General features: G+C 42.9%; 1 protein-coding gene across 1 annotated transcript in view; it reads left to right on the top strand.

The window, feature by feature from the left end:
- The window catches only part of LOC307152667 (uncharacterized protein), a gene marked incomplete at its 3' end in the record, with an annotated part of 180,746 nt that overhangs the window by 132,087 nt on the left and 33,866 nt on the right, over positions 1–14,793 (top strand). The window contains exons 21-22 of the mRNA XM_079861493.1: positions 658–803; positions 2,439–2,608. Coding sequence (XP_079717619.1) covers positions 658–803; positions 2,439–2,608 — 316 coding nt within the window. The remainder of the gene's footprint in view (positions 1–657; positions 804–2,438; positions 2,609–14,793) is intronic.

The following is a 14,793-nucleotide window of genomic DNA, read 5'->3' as shown; positions in this document are numbered from 1 at the left end:
TTAGCATTTGCTCATCTGTATTATAGCTGTTTTTTATTTGTTGAACATCAATTAAATTTTTAACCTTAGTTGGGTTTAAACGTTTTTTGGATTTCCAAATTCGGGGAACAGACACAGTCTCTATATGATGATAGCTCGGTGAAAGAGGCTCTATGTGATAGGATTTATCTGACCTTGGTGACGCGAGGCCGCTAGCAGACGGTCGGTTAAGCCAGTCTGTCTGCTTCCTGACCTGAGCCCCAGATTGTCATGTTTGAGCTCTAAGACTATGAGCCATATTACTAGAGAGAAGAGCAGCACCATCCCAGGAGGGATGAATACCATCTCTTTTCAACAGGTCAGGTTTGCCCCAAAAACTTTTCCAATTGTCTATGAATTCTATATTATTAAGCGGACACCACCGAGACAGCCAACCGTTAAGCGAACATAATCTACTAACTATCTCATCACTCCTGCGAACAGGAAGGGGGCCAGAGCAAATTACAGTCCTTGACATCGTACTTGCAAGTTCACACTGATTTAAATATAATTCAAACAAATTTCATTCATTTTATTTCATTTAAAATATATATTTTACATAGGGATGCATGAAAATGTGTCCGTAACACCAAATTAAATGGGTTTTTAACATTTGTTTGTTCTGTTGTCCCGGATCAGCTGCCGTTCATCGAGGCGGCCCTGAGGAACCACTACGGCATCAGGGACAGCCGGGAGCTGGGTCACGGGCCCCTGGGTTGTCTGGTGAAAAACGCCGCCGCCAGTGTCGTGCGCTACGAGTGTCCGCTGATGCCTGATGGGTCCGGGTGAGCCTGAGGCTGCTGCGCGATTAATCACAACGAAACCGCACGCGATTGGGCAAATGCTGCGATTATTTCATGTGCAGCTTATCAGTGCAGCGGCTGATCAGTAGTACATGCTCCATCTGAACACCAGAGGGCGTTTCTCAAACACACACACACACACACACACACACACACACACACACACACATCCATCTGAACACCAGAGGGCGTTTCTCACACACACACACACACACACACATATTCATCTGAACACCAGAGGGCGTTTCTCACACACACACACACACACACACACACATATACACACACACACACACTCACACACACACAGGAGGAGGAGCTCGGCTATCCTCATGAAGTGAGTTTGGAGGAAAAGCGTGTTATTAATGTTGTCTGTTGTTGGACAAGAGGTTCATAAATGCGTCTCATGTCTGGAAAGATGTTTGACACAAACACACACACACACACACACACACACACACTAGAGGTTCATAAATGCGTCTCATGTCTGGAAAGATGTTTGACACACACACACACAGACACACACACACACACACACACTAGAGGTTCATAAATGCATCTCATGTCTGGAAAGATGTTTGACACACACACACACACACACACTAGAGGTTCATAAATGGATCTCATGTCTGGAAAGATGTTTGGCGCGTGCTGCTTTTTCAAATGCTCGTTATAAGCGACTCGAACTCTCAGTGGTTTCGGAGTGAGCCGCATTTACTGAGCTGTACGTCACTGACAAGCTGCACATAACTAATAAATTTGCCATTGCACATAGCAATGGCAAATCCTTTAGGTGAGTGTATAACCTGTGAATAAACGACTGTAGAACTGGATCAGAGCTTATACAATACACCACTTTTTTCAACATTTCAGATTAATAGTAAAGTTATGAAAATTATGTTATATAGGATTTAATGTTATAAGCAGATTCTCAATTTAGAGGTCATTCTCTCAAATAAATTCACAAGGTGCATTCTGGGATGCTTTTTAAACACTACTGAAGGTGTTGGCATTTCAGTACAATTAATACTTATATTCATCAAGGACGCATTAAATCGATCAAAAGTGACAGTAAAGACATTTATAATGTTAGAAAAGATTCTGTTTCAGATAAACGCTATTCCTTTGAACTTTCTATTCATCAAAGAATCCTGGAAAAATAATTGTACATTACTGATTTCAATATTAATAATAATCATAAATGTTCCTTGATCATCAAATCATCATATTAGAGTGATTTCTGGTGGATCATGTGACACTGAAGACTGGAGTAATGATGCTGAACATTCAGCTTTGATCACAGGAATAAATTACACTTTACTGTATATTCACATAGAAAATGATGATTTACATTATAATAATATTTCATGGTTAATACTGTATTTTGATCAAATAAATGCAGCCTTGATGAGCAGAAGAGACTTTTTCAAACACATTCAAATACAATTTTAGTGCTCTAAAAGATATAGTTAAAATATATCTTGGATGTTTTCTTTCCACTAGTCTGAAAAACACTTTCTGAAAAGCCCAACATCTCAGAGTTGTCAGATGACCTTACACTGTCCTTCATAAGACCCTGTTGATAGGAGGCCTCATTGAGTGTGTGTGTGTTCTCAGGGAGTCTGTGTCAGATACAGTGGGTCTGCTGGGCGAGGTGAGCCGGCATCAAGCGTGTGTGTGTCTGCGCTCTGCGCCTCTTCTGCAGGATCTGCAGGAATGGAGTCAGTGGGAGCTGGTGTTTCAGCCCAACCTTGGCCCGATAAAGGACTTCATCGACAAGCACTGTGGTGGGTCGGCTCCCACACGCATGCTGCTGCTTCTTGTGTCATTTTATGCTTATTTTGATCATTCATATGTGACCCTGGACCACAAAGCCAGTCACATGGGTAAATTTGTTTTAAATTGAGATGTATACATAATCTGAAAGCTTATAATAAATAAGCTTTCCACTGATGTATGGTTTGTTAGGACAATATTTGGCTGAGATACAACTATTGGAAATCTGGAATCTGAGAGTGCAAAAAAATCTAAACATTGAGAAAATCACCTTTAAAGTTGTGCATTCATGTTCTCTATTGTGCTGCATTCACTCACAAATATAAATGTTTTATATATTTACGGTAGGAAATTTACTAAATATCTTCATGGATCATGATCTTTACTTAATATCCTCATGACTTTTGGCATAGAAGAAAAATAATCGCTAATTTTGACCCATAACATGTATTGTTGGCTATTGCCACAGATATACCCGTGCGACTCGAGACTGGTTCTGTGGTCCAGGGTCACAGAGTTCAATCATATAGTATATTTCAGTGTGCATCGTGCTCAATGCAATCACAAAGTGTCTTTACAAATACAAATATGTACAATTCTAAATATAAATTGTAGTCCAGATTTGTTAAATTGTTTCAAAGGATATTTTTTTCCCCTTTAAAAAAACAAAGAAAAAAAAAGGAAAAGTTAAATAAAACATTTTTTTATTTTTTTATTAATAAGGGTAAAAAATAATGAAAAAATAAAATAAAATAAAATAAAAAGGTAACTATGTACATCCAGGGAGAGAACGTGTATAAGCAAGCTTCTTATTCTTGCTCAATGCAATCACAAATACAAAAATGTACAATTACCGAATTTGTTTTAAATATAAATTGTACTCCAGATTTGTTAAATTGTTTCAAAGTATAAAAAAATAAAAATAAGGAAAAATTAACGGAGACGTTACGTCAGATGACGACGAATGGGTTTTCGCTTAGAAAGCCTTTCATCTTCGAGTATATAAAACGAGCCAAAGGCAATGAAATGCCATGGGTCTGTGGAATTTGCATAGCGTAACTCCGCCCCACCCTGGGGGTATATTAGGAAGTACGCTGGCAACATGCAGATATGTCTTCGCTGAGGAGCCGAGACTGAACTCAAGTGTTCCAGCGGTACAGCGGAAGTGGCAGGGAGACTTAACGTCTCCGGTCCCTACTCAGGGAACGAGGGTTACATACGTAACCGAGACGTTCCCTTTCGTAGTCACTCCGAGTCAAGTCGGATGAAGAAGTATGGGGTCCCCAGTCTAATCACGCCACCTCGGCTGTCTTCCAGTGCCCTGCATAAGTCTGAGCTCCCTGTCGTGAGACTAGCACGGACGAAGGAGTCCTACTTAACACAGGAATACCAAGGTACACTGGGAAGCATATCTCAGTGGAAAAATGCCAACATGCCCAACCCGAAGGGGGGGACTTGGAATACACATATGACCCCGAAGGGCTGCATATGGAGTAACACTGGGGTGTCCAGCCGCAGGTGGAATATTTCAACCCCAGGGGTGGCAAGGTGGCTTGCCGAGGGAAAGACACATGCTCAAAGAGGCTTCCAGTGGAAATACACATGTGGGGGTCGCCCAGAGGGGGAACCATGCACATGGAGGCACCTAGCCAAGCGCGAAAGCTGCCGGTGGCATAACTCTGGCGTTGACGTCGATAGTGCTGGAGGAGACTCAGGGCTTATTAGGCTCACCTGAGGAAAATATCGCACGTATCCCATCCGTGGAGAGGAATGGCGAGCAAGCGAAGACACCTGAGCAGAATCTAGTACCGGCTAGTTGAAGCGAGTACATGAGAAGAAACTGGCTCCACTCTGAGATTGTAGAATCTCGTGAATGTGTTTGGTGTCACCCAGCCTGCAGCTCTGCAAATGTCTGTTAGCGAGGCGCCATGCGCTAAAGCCCAAGAGGATGCCACACTCCGAGTGGAGTGGGCCGTCACACCAAAGGGGGCCCTGTCGACCTTGCTGCTGGTATGCCAAAGCAATGGCGTCCACTATCCAGTGAGACAACCTTTGCTTGGAGAGAGCCTTTCCCTTCAGCTTCCCACCATAACAGACAAAGAGCTGGTCTGATGTCCAGAAACACTGCGTTCTATCTACGTAAGCACGGAGGGCGCGTACTGGACAGAGCAGTGCCAAGGCTGGGTCTGCCTCCTCCAAGGGCAGCGCTTGCAGGTTCACTACCTGGTCTCGAAAGGGAGTGGTAGGAACCTTGGGCACATATCCAGGCCGGGGTCTCAGGATCCCGTGAGAGTTAGCCGGCCCAAACTCCAGGCACGCTTCGTCAACCAAAAATGCCTGCAGGTCCCCTACCCTCTTGATGGAGGCCAATGCAACCAGGAGCACTGTCTTCATTGACAGGAACTTAAGCTCCACTGATTGCAGAGGCTCAAAGGGAGCACTCTGCAGGGCAGTTAGAACCACTGAGAGGTCCCAAGAGGGTACGAGCGGAGGGCGAGGAGGATTCAGTCTCCTCGCTCCTCTCAGGAACCTGATGATCAGGTCGTGCTTTCCAACGGACTTACCTTCAACTGCGTCATGATGTGCGGCAATGGCGGCAACATACACTTTCAGGGTGGAGGGAGACAGCCTTCGCTCCAACCCTTCTTGCAGGAAGGAAAGCACGACACTGATCGGGCATTTCGTGGGGTCTTGTTGTTTTGAAGAACACTAGTTGACAAAGAGGTTCCACTTCAACGCTTAGGCATGTCTCGTGGACGATGCTCTAGCGGAAGTGATGGTAGCCACCACCGCTGGTGGTAGGGTACTCAAACCTGCCTCGTCCCATCCAGGAGCCACACGTGGAGGTTCCAAAGATCGTGACGAGGGTGCCATAGGGTGCCCCGTCCCTGAGAAAGCAGGTCCTTCCTCAGAGGGATTGGCCAGGGAGGTGCTGTTGCGAGGAGAACTAGTTCTGGGAACCAAGTGCGGTTGTACCAATACGGGGCAACCAAAATGACTTGCTCCTCGTCCTCCCTGATCTTGCGCAAGGTCTGCGCAAGAAGGCTCACTGGGGGTAACACATACTTGCGGAGGCCCCGCGGCCAGCTGTGCGCCAGTGCATCCATGCCGAGCGTGCCCTCCCGGGATATAAATGGCTCGAAGCGACCTCAGATGCTTCTGAGGTGGCGGGCGAGTTGCGACATACGGCGGGAGTGCAGACCACCTTGTCGGTTGATGTACGCTAATGTCATTGTATTGTCTGATCGGACTAATACGTGCTGGCCCCTGAGCAACGCACGTAAGCGGTGCAGGGCGAGACGTACAGCCAGCAACTCGAGGCAATTGACATGACAAAGGCGCTGGGGTCCTGTCCAGGAGCCCGCGGCAGCATGTCCATTGCACATGGCGCCCCAGCCCGTGGTGGAGGCATCTGTTGATACAACAACATGCCTGGAAACTCGTTCTAAGGGCACTCCGGCCCGAAGAAAACTGAGGTTCGTCCACGGGGTGAAGGTCTGACGGCAGGTCGGAGTCACTGGGACTCGGAGCGTGCCATGTTGCAATGCCCACCTCGGGACTCGATCGCGAAGCCAAAGCTGAAGCGGTCTCATATGAAGCAATCCGGGCGGCGTTACTGCGGCTGCGGATGCCATATGCCCCAGGAGCCTCTGAAATAGTTTCAGTGGGACCGCACTCTTGCCCTCGAACTGACGAAGGCAAGTCAGCAGAGACGAGTCGATTTCCATACCGAGAAAAGAGATCCTCTGCACGGGGCAGAGTTTGCTCTTCTCCCAGTTGACCCGAAGGCCCAGAAGAGCTAGGTGCTGGAGCACTAAGTACCTGTGTTCGCAAACCTGGTCTCGAGAGTGAGCTAGGATCAGCCAGTCGTCGAGATAGTTCAGGATGCGAACCCCGTGTTCCCGTAGAGGAACAAGGGCTGCCTCGATGACCTTCCTGAAGACGCGAGGAGACAGGGCTAGCCCGAAAGGGAGAACCGCATACTGGTATGCCTGCCCCTCGAAAGCAAACCGTAGGAACGGTCTGTGTCGAGAAAGAATGGAGACATGGAAGTAGGCGTCCTTCAGGTCGATCGCTGCAAACCAATCCTGCGGCCGCACGCATTCGAAAATGCGTTTGGCCGTGAGCATCTTGAACGGCATCCTGTGAAGGGAGCGGTTCAAGACACGCAGGTCCAGGATCGGTCGTAACCCACCGGATTTCTTCGGTACAATAAAGTAGGGGCTTTAAAACCCAGACTTCATTTCGGCTGGAGGGACAGTCTTGATCGCACCCTTCGCCAGTAGGGTGGCGACCTCCGCTCTTATGACAGGGGCATTGCCACCGGCCATAGTGAAGCGGACTCCCCTGAAGCGGGGAGGAGACCGTGCGAACTGAATCGCATAGCCGAGCCTGATGGCTGCAGTCTGGGAAGCTCTAACCAGGCTCCCAAGAACTGTACCAGCGGGGTCATGTGGACCACAGACGTACCCTCGGTGGTGCAGCGAAGCAGAATGACCGGCCCAGGTGTGGGTGGCATAGCGGCCCAGTGCGGGGGCACGGTCATTAGCCGCGTCCTGCCAGAGGAGGCCAGGGGAGGACCAGCGGCCCACGGGGGCGTGCTCTGGCAGGGGTCTGGCGACAGAGGGGGACGAGAGTGGCGAGACTCGAGAGCGGCGCGCACTGTCATCCGAGAACTCTGTATGCTCAGAGATGGGTGTGTCAGTTCTTTCTTTAACTGAAATAGGGTGCTGCCCGTCGTTGGACTCGGGAAACCAAGGATTCTCCCCCGACCCTCCACCGGGGAAAGATGACTGACTGAAAGTGGTTTTGCGCTGTGCCACCCTGCAGTTGCTATTTGCTGATCCCCTAGTGGTGATTCTATTAGTATTTGTTTTTGTCACATATGGACAAAGTACAGCTGGTGCGAGATTATTCACACATTTAAAAATCAATTTGACAAAAGAGAACTTAATAAAACTATCATAACTAAGCAAATTATACCTTTTCAGTATTATACAATGATGCCATTTTGTTTCTTTTTGATCCATTATTTTCAATGCTTGTTTATATAGTGAAATAATGGGTTTAACAGTTGACTGTGAAGCCTGGCTCCATACAGTAACACAATAAGAAAGATGGGAAAATATCATGGCATGCATAAACAGTTGAGCTGCCTTGAGGGGTATGTAATGTCTAATCATTCTAAAACAGTTAAAATTAGTTTTGCATAGTTTTTTAACATGTTTATCAAATTTAAGTTCGGGGTCCAAAATTACACCTAGGAATTTAAAATCATTGACTTCCTCTATTTCCTCTTGATTTATTCTAATTATAAGCTTTTCTTTTGCTTTCCTTCTCATTGAAAAACACATTGACAAAGTCTTTTTCAAATTCAGAGTTAAGTGATTGTTTTTAAGCCATAGGGATACTCCCTCCATTTCGCTAGTTAATATATCTGCTGCTACACAAGGGGTTTTAGCTGATACACAAATAATTGTGTCATCAGCATACATCTGACATTCAGCTTTTTTACAACATGATGGTAAGTCGTTTATGTATAAGCTGAAGAGCAGAGGCCCCAAAATCGAGCCTTGTGGAATTCCCATTGTAGATTGTCGGGGGGTTGAATATTCTGCATTGATTTTTACACACTGCTCTCTTGATTCGAGATATGATGCAAACCTGCCAGTTGCTTGCTCAGAAAAATTAAAAGTACTTAGTTTGTTTAAAAGCACTTCATGATTCACAGTATCAAAAGCCTGTTTAAGATCTATGAACACTGCTCCAACTACATTACCCTTATCTAATGAAGACTTGATGTTTTCAGAAAGGTAGCAGTTGGCCATTTCAGTTGAATACCCTGGTCTAAATGCAAATTGTTGAGGATAAATAAGTAAATTATTTTCAAGGTGGTCAACCAGTTGTTCTGCAACAATTTTTCCAGAATCTTTGAGAGAACTGGTAAGATAGAGATTGGTCTATAATTGCTTACTTGATCTGGTGCACCAGCCTTCAAAATTGGCGTTATGACTGATGTTTTCCAGGTTTGTGGAAATTTACCAACTCTAATGGAGAGGTTTATCATATGTGTTATTGGTTTAATCAGAGTGGAGTTGTGTGTTTTAATAACAGCAATATCCAATCCAAACCAATCCTTTGCCTTTGAATTATTTAATTTATTAATGATTTTAGCAGCTTTCTCTTGGTCAACTTCCTTAATATAAAAGGGCTGAAAAGAGTCTGTTATATTAGCCTGTGATAGTATTACTGTTTCAAAATTTTGAGCAAGCTCCTCCACTGATTGAATGAAATAGTTATTAAATTAATTTGTGATTTCTGTACTGTCAGTGCTAATCACTCCATTTACTTCCAACTCCGTTATTAATTTTCGTTGGCTGGGCTTAAGTTTAGTAACACTGTTAAGGTGTTTCCAAAGAGAAATACTATCAGTTGTGTAAAGTATGGGGTTTTTGCCAAGCGCAATTCCCTAACAACCCGATTTCTTAATCCCTTAAAAATAAGGAGGTCCGTAATTGATTTAGTGAATAGTGAATTTTTCAATGCAAGATCCCTTTTTTCATTAACTGGTGAATATCATTATTCAGCCAGGGTAAAGAGCTTCTTCTTTGTGTACACTTAACAGTTTTTGTATATTTCTTAAGTCCTGTGAGTGTTCATCATAATATTACAACTATTATCTACGTCCTTAGTTTGTAAAACGTCATTACAATCAATATTATTTAATTCGTTATCAAAGTGTTGCTTTTGATTTTTGGGAATGACTACATTCCCTAGTTTAGGCCTATTGAAGAATAACAAATTTTAAGAATCTATTTCAAATATGCTTCCGTACATAACATCATGGTAAAGAATATTATATTTAGATTTTAAGGTTAAGATCTCAGCAAAGTTGCAATTCCTGTTCTCTCCTTATTGTCTTTAATGACTCTTGGAGCCCCAGTTTCACTCAGACTGATGGGATTAGCACACGAATGATTCACTGAGAATCTCACCTTTTGTTCTGCAAATGGCCTTTCGGAGCCCATATGGCTCTTGGAGCCTTATGCTGATTGAATTAGGATTGGCCAGATCCTCAGTCTAGGGCAGGGGTCGGCAAGTAACTTTGGCCGCGGGCCAATATTTTTTTTAGCCAGTAGATGGCGGGCCAGCTACACGGAGTAGGCCTATGGATACAAATTAAATACTCTTAATGAACTCTGTCTCACCTCCCATTTCAATAGCAATCGCAATCGAATCGAATCGAATAGCAATCATGCTTGATTCGCTTACAGTCCGACTTTTGAACTTTATTCCTTTTTTGCGCACGAATGCGCATGCATTGCGTCTGAACGCGTTGTTGTCTTTGGAGCTCCATCGATTTGATTTATAATTCTTGATTTTTCTCTTTAACCTGTTAAGCTGCAACCCCACTTTTGAAAAATCCCCAGAAATGACATACCCAAACTGAAACAGATACAGTTCATGAACCCTTTGCTCTAAAAGCACAAGTATGATCTCATTTGAAAGCTGACACCTGGTAGTTTATTGTAAATGTAGAATTAATTATTGTCATAATGATATTTTTTTTTAAATAGCTTCAAAGTTTTGTAAAGTTATTAGAATTTTTTTTTTTTTATGAAACATATTAATGAAAATAAAATTGAAGTTGGCACTGGAGCAATCTAGAAATGCACTACAACTAAAGCCACATGTCTGACCATGTTATATTTAAAATATGAAGATAATAAGTCTAAAACTCTGTATTTAGTTAAATGTTTTTCAAGATCATGTCATGACTTTATTTTGATTAGGCTACTCTAAAAATGCTACTGATGTTTAGTCATCGTCTAAGCATCCATTCAGTCTTTTGTCTCTATTGTTTTGTGGTGCAAACGAGCCCCATTCAGTCTCAGTCTCCCCCTGCACACATTCACACCTCTCCAGACTGGTTATGGCTCGAAATATGCATTTCTTTTGTCTGCATTATAGTTACTAACGACTGGCTATTCACAGGCTATTCATAGGGTTTCAATCCCTAATTTCTTTTATCAAAGTTCTCACTTCACATTTGAAGTGCACTAAATAGTGGTCAAATGCACTAAAACATATCAGTAAGCATTCTTATTTAGAACAAAATTCATAAAAGAATAACCCCTGGTGGCAGGTGCACCTGGGCTAGCTAGCATGTTAGCTTAGCACACCATCAATACACGACCATTTATGAGATTAAAACCATGTTTGTGCTCCAAACTTACTTCATAACGCAATCGAGTGTTTTAAATAATCTTCTGTGATCTAATTTGGCTTCAGATAAAAAAAAAATCAGACAGAAAACATTATTTATAGTTTTATGCACGATGATAAAGTCTATATCGATTAGCATTACATTATAAATATAATCTATTATTATGAAAATACCTGGCATGGCTTGAAGAACACAGGCAAATCAAATATCATAGCAAACATGTTTATTGTCTTCAAAACATCTTTTATCTGCATATTACAGCGGGATCTCTGTAGCTTTGTGTGTAGCAGTGACGTCCTGGAATGTCACATGATTATGGCTCTTCTTCATGTTCCATATATGGATTATTTTTTGTGCATAATAGCGCCCTCAGGCTATTGGTATGAATTGAAAACACTGCACATCTCAGTAAGAAGCGCTCACAATGATTACATCGACACATTTGGGTATAAATTCAATAAATATTATTCCTGTCTTTAGAAATATGACGTGAATCTATGAGAATATATCAATATTTCTCCAAGTTTGCACATTTTTGAGCTAAAAACCCTGAAGGACGTTGTTTTGTGTATCGCTGTCATGACGACAGCACGGGAGTTTTTTATGAATGAAAGCGGCTGACGCGCATAATTCATATTAAAGGTATCGACTCATTTTTTCATTTCATAACTCCTGACACAAATTAAGACATAACTGTCACTATAAGTTTCTCAGAATACAATAGTGGTCAAATACTGAAACTTGAGTATTATATCTTTTTAATGATGTATAGTTTGTCAAGGTATAACATTAAATCTGATAGTAACTTTGAACTATATAAATAAAAAAAACGCTTCAGTGCGCCCACGCACTGGTGAAGCTTAACAGGTTAAACTCACTTACAACGAACATTTTCTACTTTTCCTCACCTCATAGTTACAACGCGGACTGTTGAGCAGACGCGTCTCAAGCCTATTAGTGATCCAACATCGGATACTCTTATAGGTTACTCCTGTGGATCACGGCTGAACGCGTCTTCTCCACACTCACTTACAAACAAACATTTTTTTCCGCCTATCGTGCATCTACTCTACACCCGTACCACTAAAAAGACGGATTATATCCAAGACTTCAGTCATAAATTATTATTAATATTGATAGCATCACTGGTAGTGTCGTTGCTAACTTACTGTCCATCTGTTAAAATGGCGAATATATCAGATGTAAGTAGTCTACCTTTTGGTGCAGGTGAGGACACATTTGAGCTGCACGCACTGCAGTCTGAGCTGGAAGCTGTTGAGAAACAGATCCACGACCTTTTAGTGAGACAAGCCGAGCTGAGAGACCGGCGTTTAGCTCTTGAAACATCACGCGCCGATTAGGGATGGGCGATATGGCCTAAAAAATTTATCACGATAATTTCAGGTATTTATTGCGATAACGATACACATGACGATAAATTATTTTCTTCTGTAAAATATCAGATTGTTATGTTTAAGTTGTGTTGTGTTTTGTTTAATTCCATTTTTCTTTATTTAAATTTCCTTTTTTTTTTTTTTTTTTTTTCGTTTTTCTTTATTTAAATTTCTTTTTTTTTCTTTATTTAAATTTCTTTATTTTTCTTTATTTAAATTTGTTTTTCTTTATTTAAATTTCGTTTTTCTTTATTTAAATTTCGTTTTTCTTTATTTAAATTTCGTTTTTTTATTTATTTAAATTTCGTTTTTCTTTATTTAAATTTCGTTTTTATTTATTTAAATCTACCCTTTACTGTGTCAGTAATTTGTTAGTCAGAAAAATATTAGACTACCTTTTTAAAAGTATTGCTTAAGTTAACAGACCTGTGTGTGTGTGTGTGTGTGTGTGTGTGTGTGTGTGTGTGTGTGTGTGTGTGTGTGTGTTTATATCACTAGTGCAGTGTCCGTGTGAGCAGACACACTCGGTCTCTCTCGCGCACTTTCGCTCGCGCGCGCAGACACACTCGGTCTCTCTCGCACACTTTCGCTCGCGCGCGCAGACACACTCGGTCTCTCTCGCGCGCAGACACACTCGGTCTCTCTCGCGCACTTTCGCTCGCGCGCGCAGACACACTCGGTCTCTCTCGCGCACTGTCGCTCGCTCGCGCAGTTCGTTTCGCTTTTGTCCAGTCCGGCGCCTCATATGCCGCTTCCCGCTTTCTGATTTTCTGTAACCAAACCAGTTCCAAATTGTGGAGGTAGCTCCTCGCTTAACAACAAGCTTCTCCTCAGCCTCACGTCCGCCTTCCGCCATGCTTCACTCCGCACGTGAACAGTGAATCGGGCACGCACAAAACTACGTCATCAACTAGACTTATCGTTATTATCGCGAGGAGACAAATTTTTATCGTGGGGACAATTTTCAGCGGTATATCGCAAACGATAAGATATCGCCCATCCCTAGCGCCGATGCACACAAATCAGTGATTAACGTTACTAACCCGCTGACTCCGACCTCGTCTACTCCGTGCGTTTCTCAGCATCGGTCCCGAGCGCCGAGGTCGCGATCAGCCATGGTCTCGTTCACTCCGGCTCCAACACGTCACCACGAAGCCTGGATGGTTCCGCAGCGGAAGACGCGAGTCAGGTCTAGACCAAGACTCTCTCCGACCCTCCCGGTTTTCGAGATATCCACCCAAAACCGCTTCTCTCCTCTTCGCGAAACAGAACGCGATGCTGTGATCGTCGGCGATTCCATCGTTCGGCACGTACAAAAAAAAAGTAAGGTGCACAGTCACTGCTTTCCTGGTGCTCGTGCTTCTGAAATCGCTGCTCGCGTTCCCGAGATTCTGAACGGTGACGAGCAGGTCAGAACTGTGGTCCTGCACGCGGGAGTGAACGACATCAGGCTGTGCTAGACGGAGGTTCTGAAGAAAAACTTCAGGAATCTGATCGATACGGTACGCAGCACATCGCCTGAAACAACGATCATTGTGTCAGGACCGCTTCCCACGTACCGACTAGGAAATGAAAAGTTTAGTAGATTATTTGCGCTAAATGAATGGTTAGTGTCATGGTGCAATGAGCAGAAACTGTCTCTGCTGCACCAATTTAACTGATATAAATACTAGTGTAGAACATTGCATAGAAACTGTGTCTATTCCCCGTTTAGTGAGATCAAATAATAAATCTACTGCAGGATCTAGGAAAAATCTAATTGTTATTAAAACAGAAAATGTTGCTATTAGTAAACAAAAACAATTTCTAAAGCTAGGTCTTCTAAACATTAGATCACTCACACCTAAGGCAGTTATTGTAAATGAAATAGTCACAGATAATAGCTTCGATGTACTTTGCCTTACTGAAACCTGGCTTAAACCAAATTATTATTTCGGTCTAAATGAGTCTACTCCATCAGGATACTCCTATAACCATGAGCCCCGTCTGATTGGTCGTGGCGGCGGTGTTGCAACAATCTATAGAGATATTCTCAATGTTACTCAGAAAACGGGTTATAAGTTTATTTCGTTTGAAGTACTTGTACTAAATGTTACGCTCTTAGATGTTAGAAAAACATCCCTATTATCTCTAGCCTTGGCTACCGTATATAGACCGCCTGGGCCTTACGCTGATTTCCTAAAAGAGTTTGCAGATTTTCTCTCAGACCTATTAGTCATTGTCGATAAAGCATTAATTGTTGGAGATTTTAACATACACGTAGATAATCCAAATGATGCGTTAGGGGCTGCGTTTACAGATTTATTAAACTCCTTTGGGGTCAAGCAAAACGTTACTGGACCAACTCATCGTTTTAATCATACACTCGATTTAATTATATCACATGGAACCGATCCAACCGATATAGATATCATTCCACAAAGTGATGATGTCACTGACCATTACATGGTAACTTGCATATTACGTACTCCTGTAATATATCATGCTGCACCGCGTTATCGATCAGGCAGAACAATCCTTCCATCCACCATAGATAATTTTTCAAATGGCTTATCTGATCTGTCTCAGCTGCTCA

Source organism: Squalius cephalus (assembly GCF_949319135.1).
Source record: "Squalius cephalus genome assembly, chromosome: 24".
In the NCBI taxonomy this organism is placed as follows: Eukaryota; Metazoa; Chordata; class Actinopteri; order Cypriniformes; family Leuciscidae; genus Squalius; species Squalius cephalus.
This window is presented reverse-complemented; position numbering and strand designations above follow the sequence as displayed.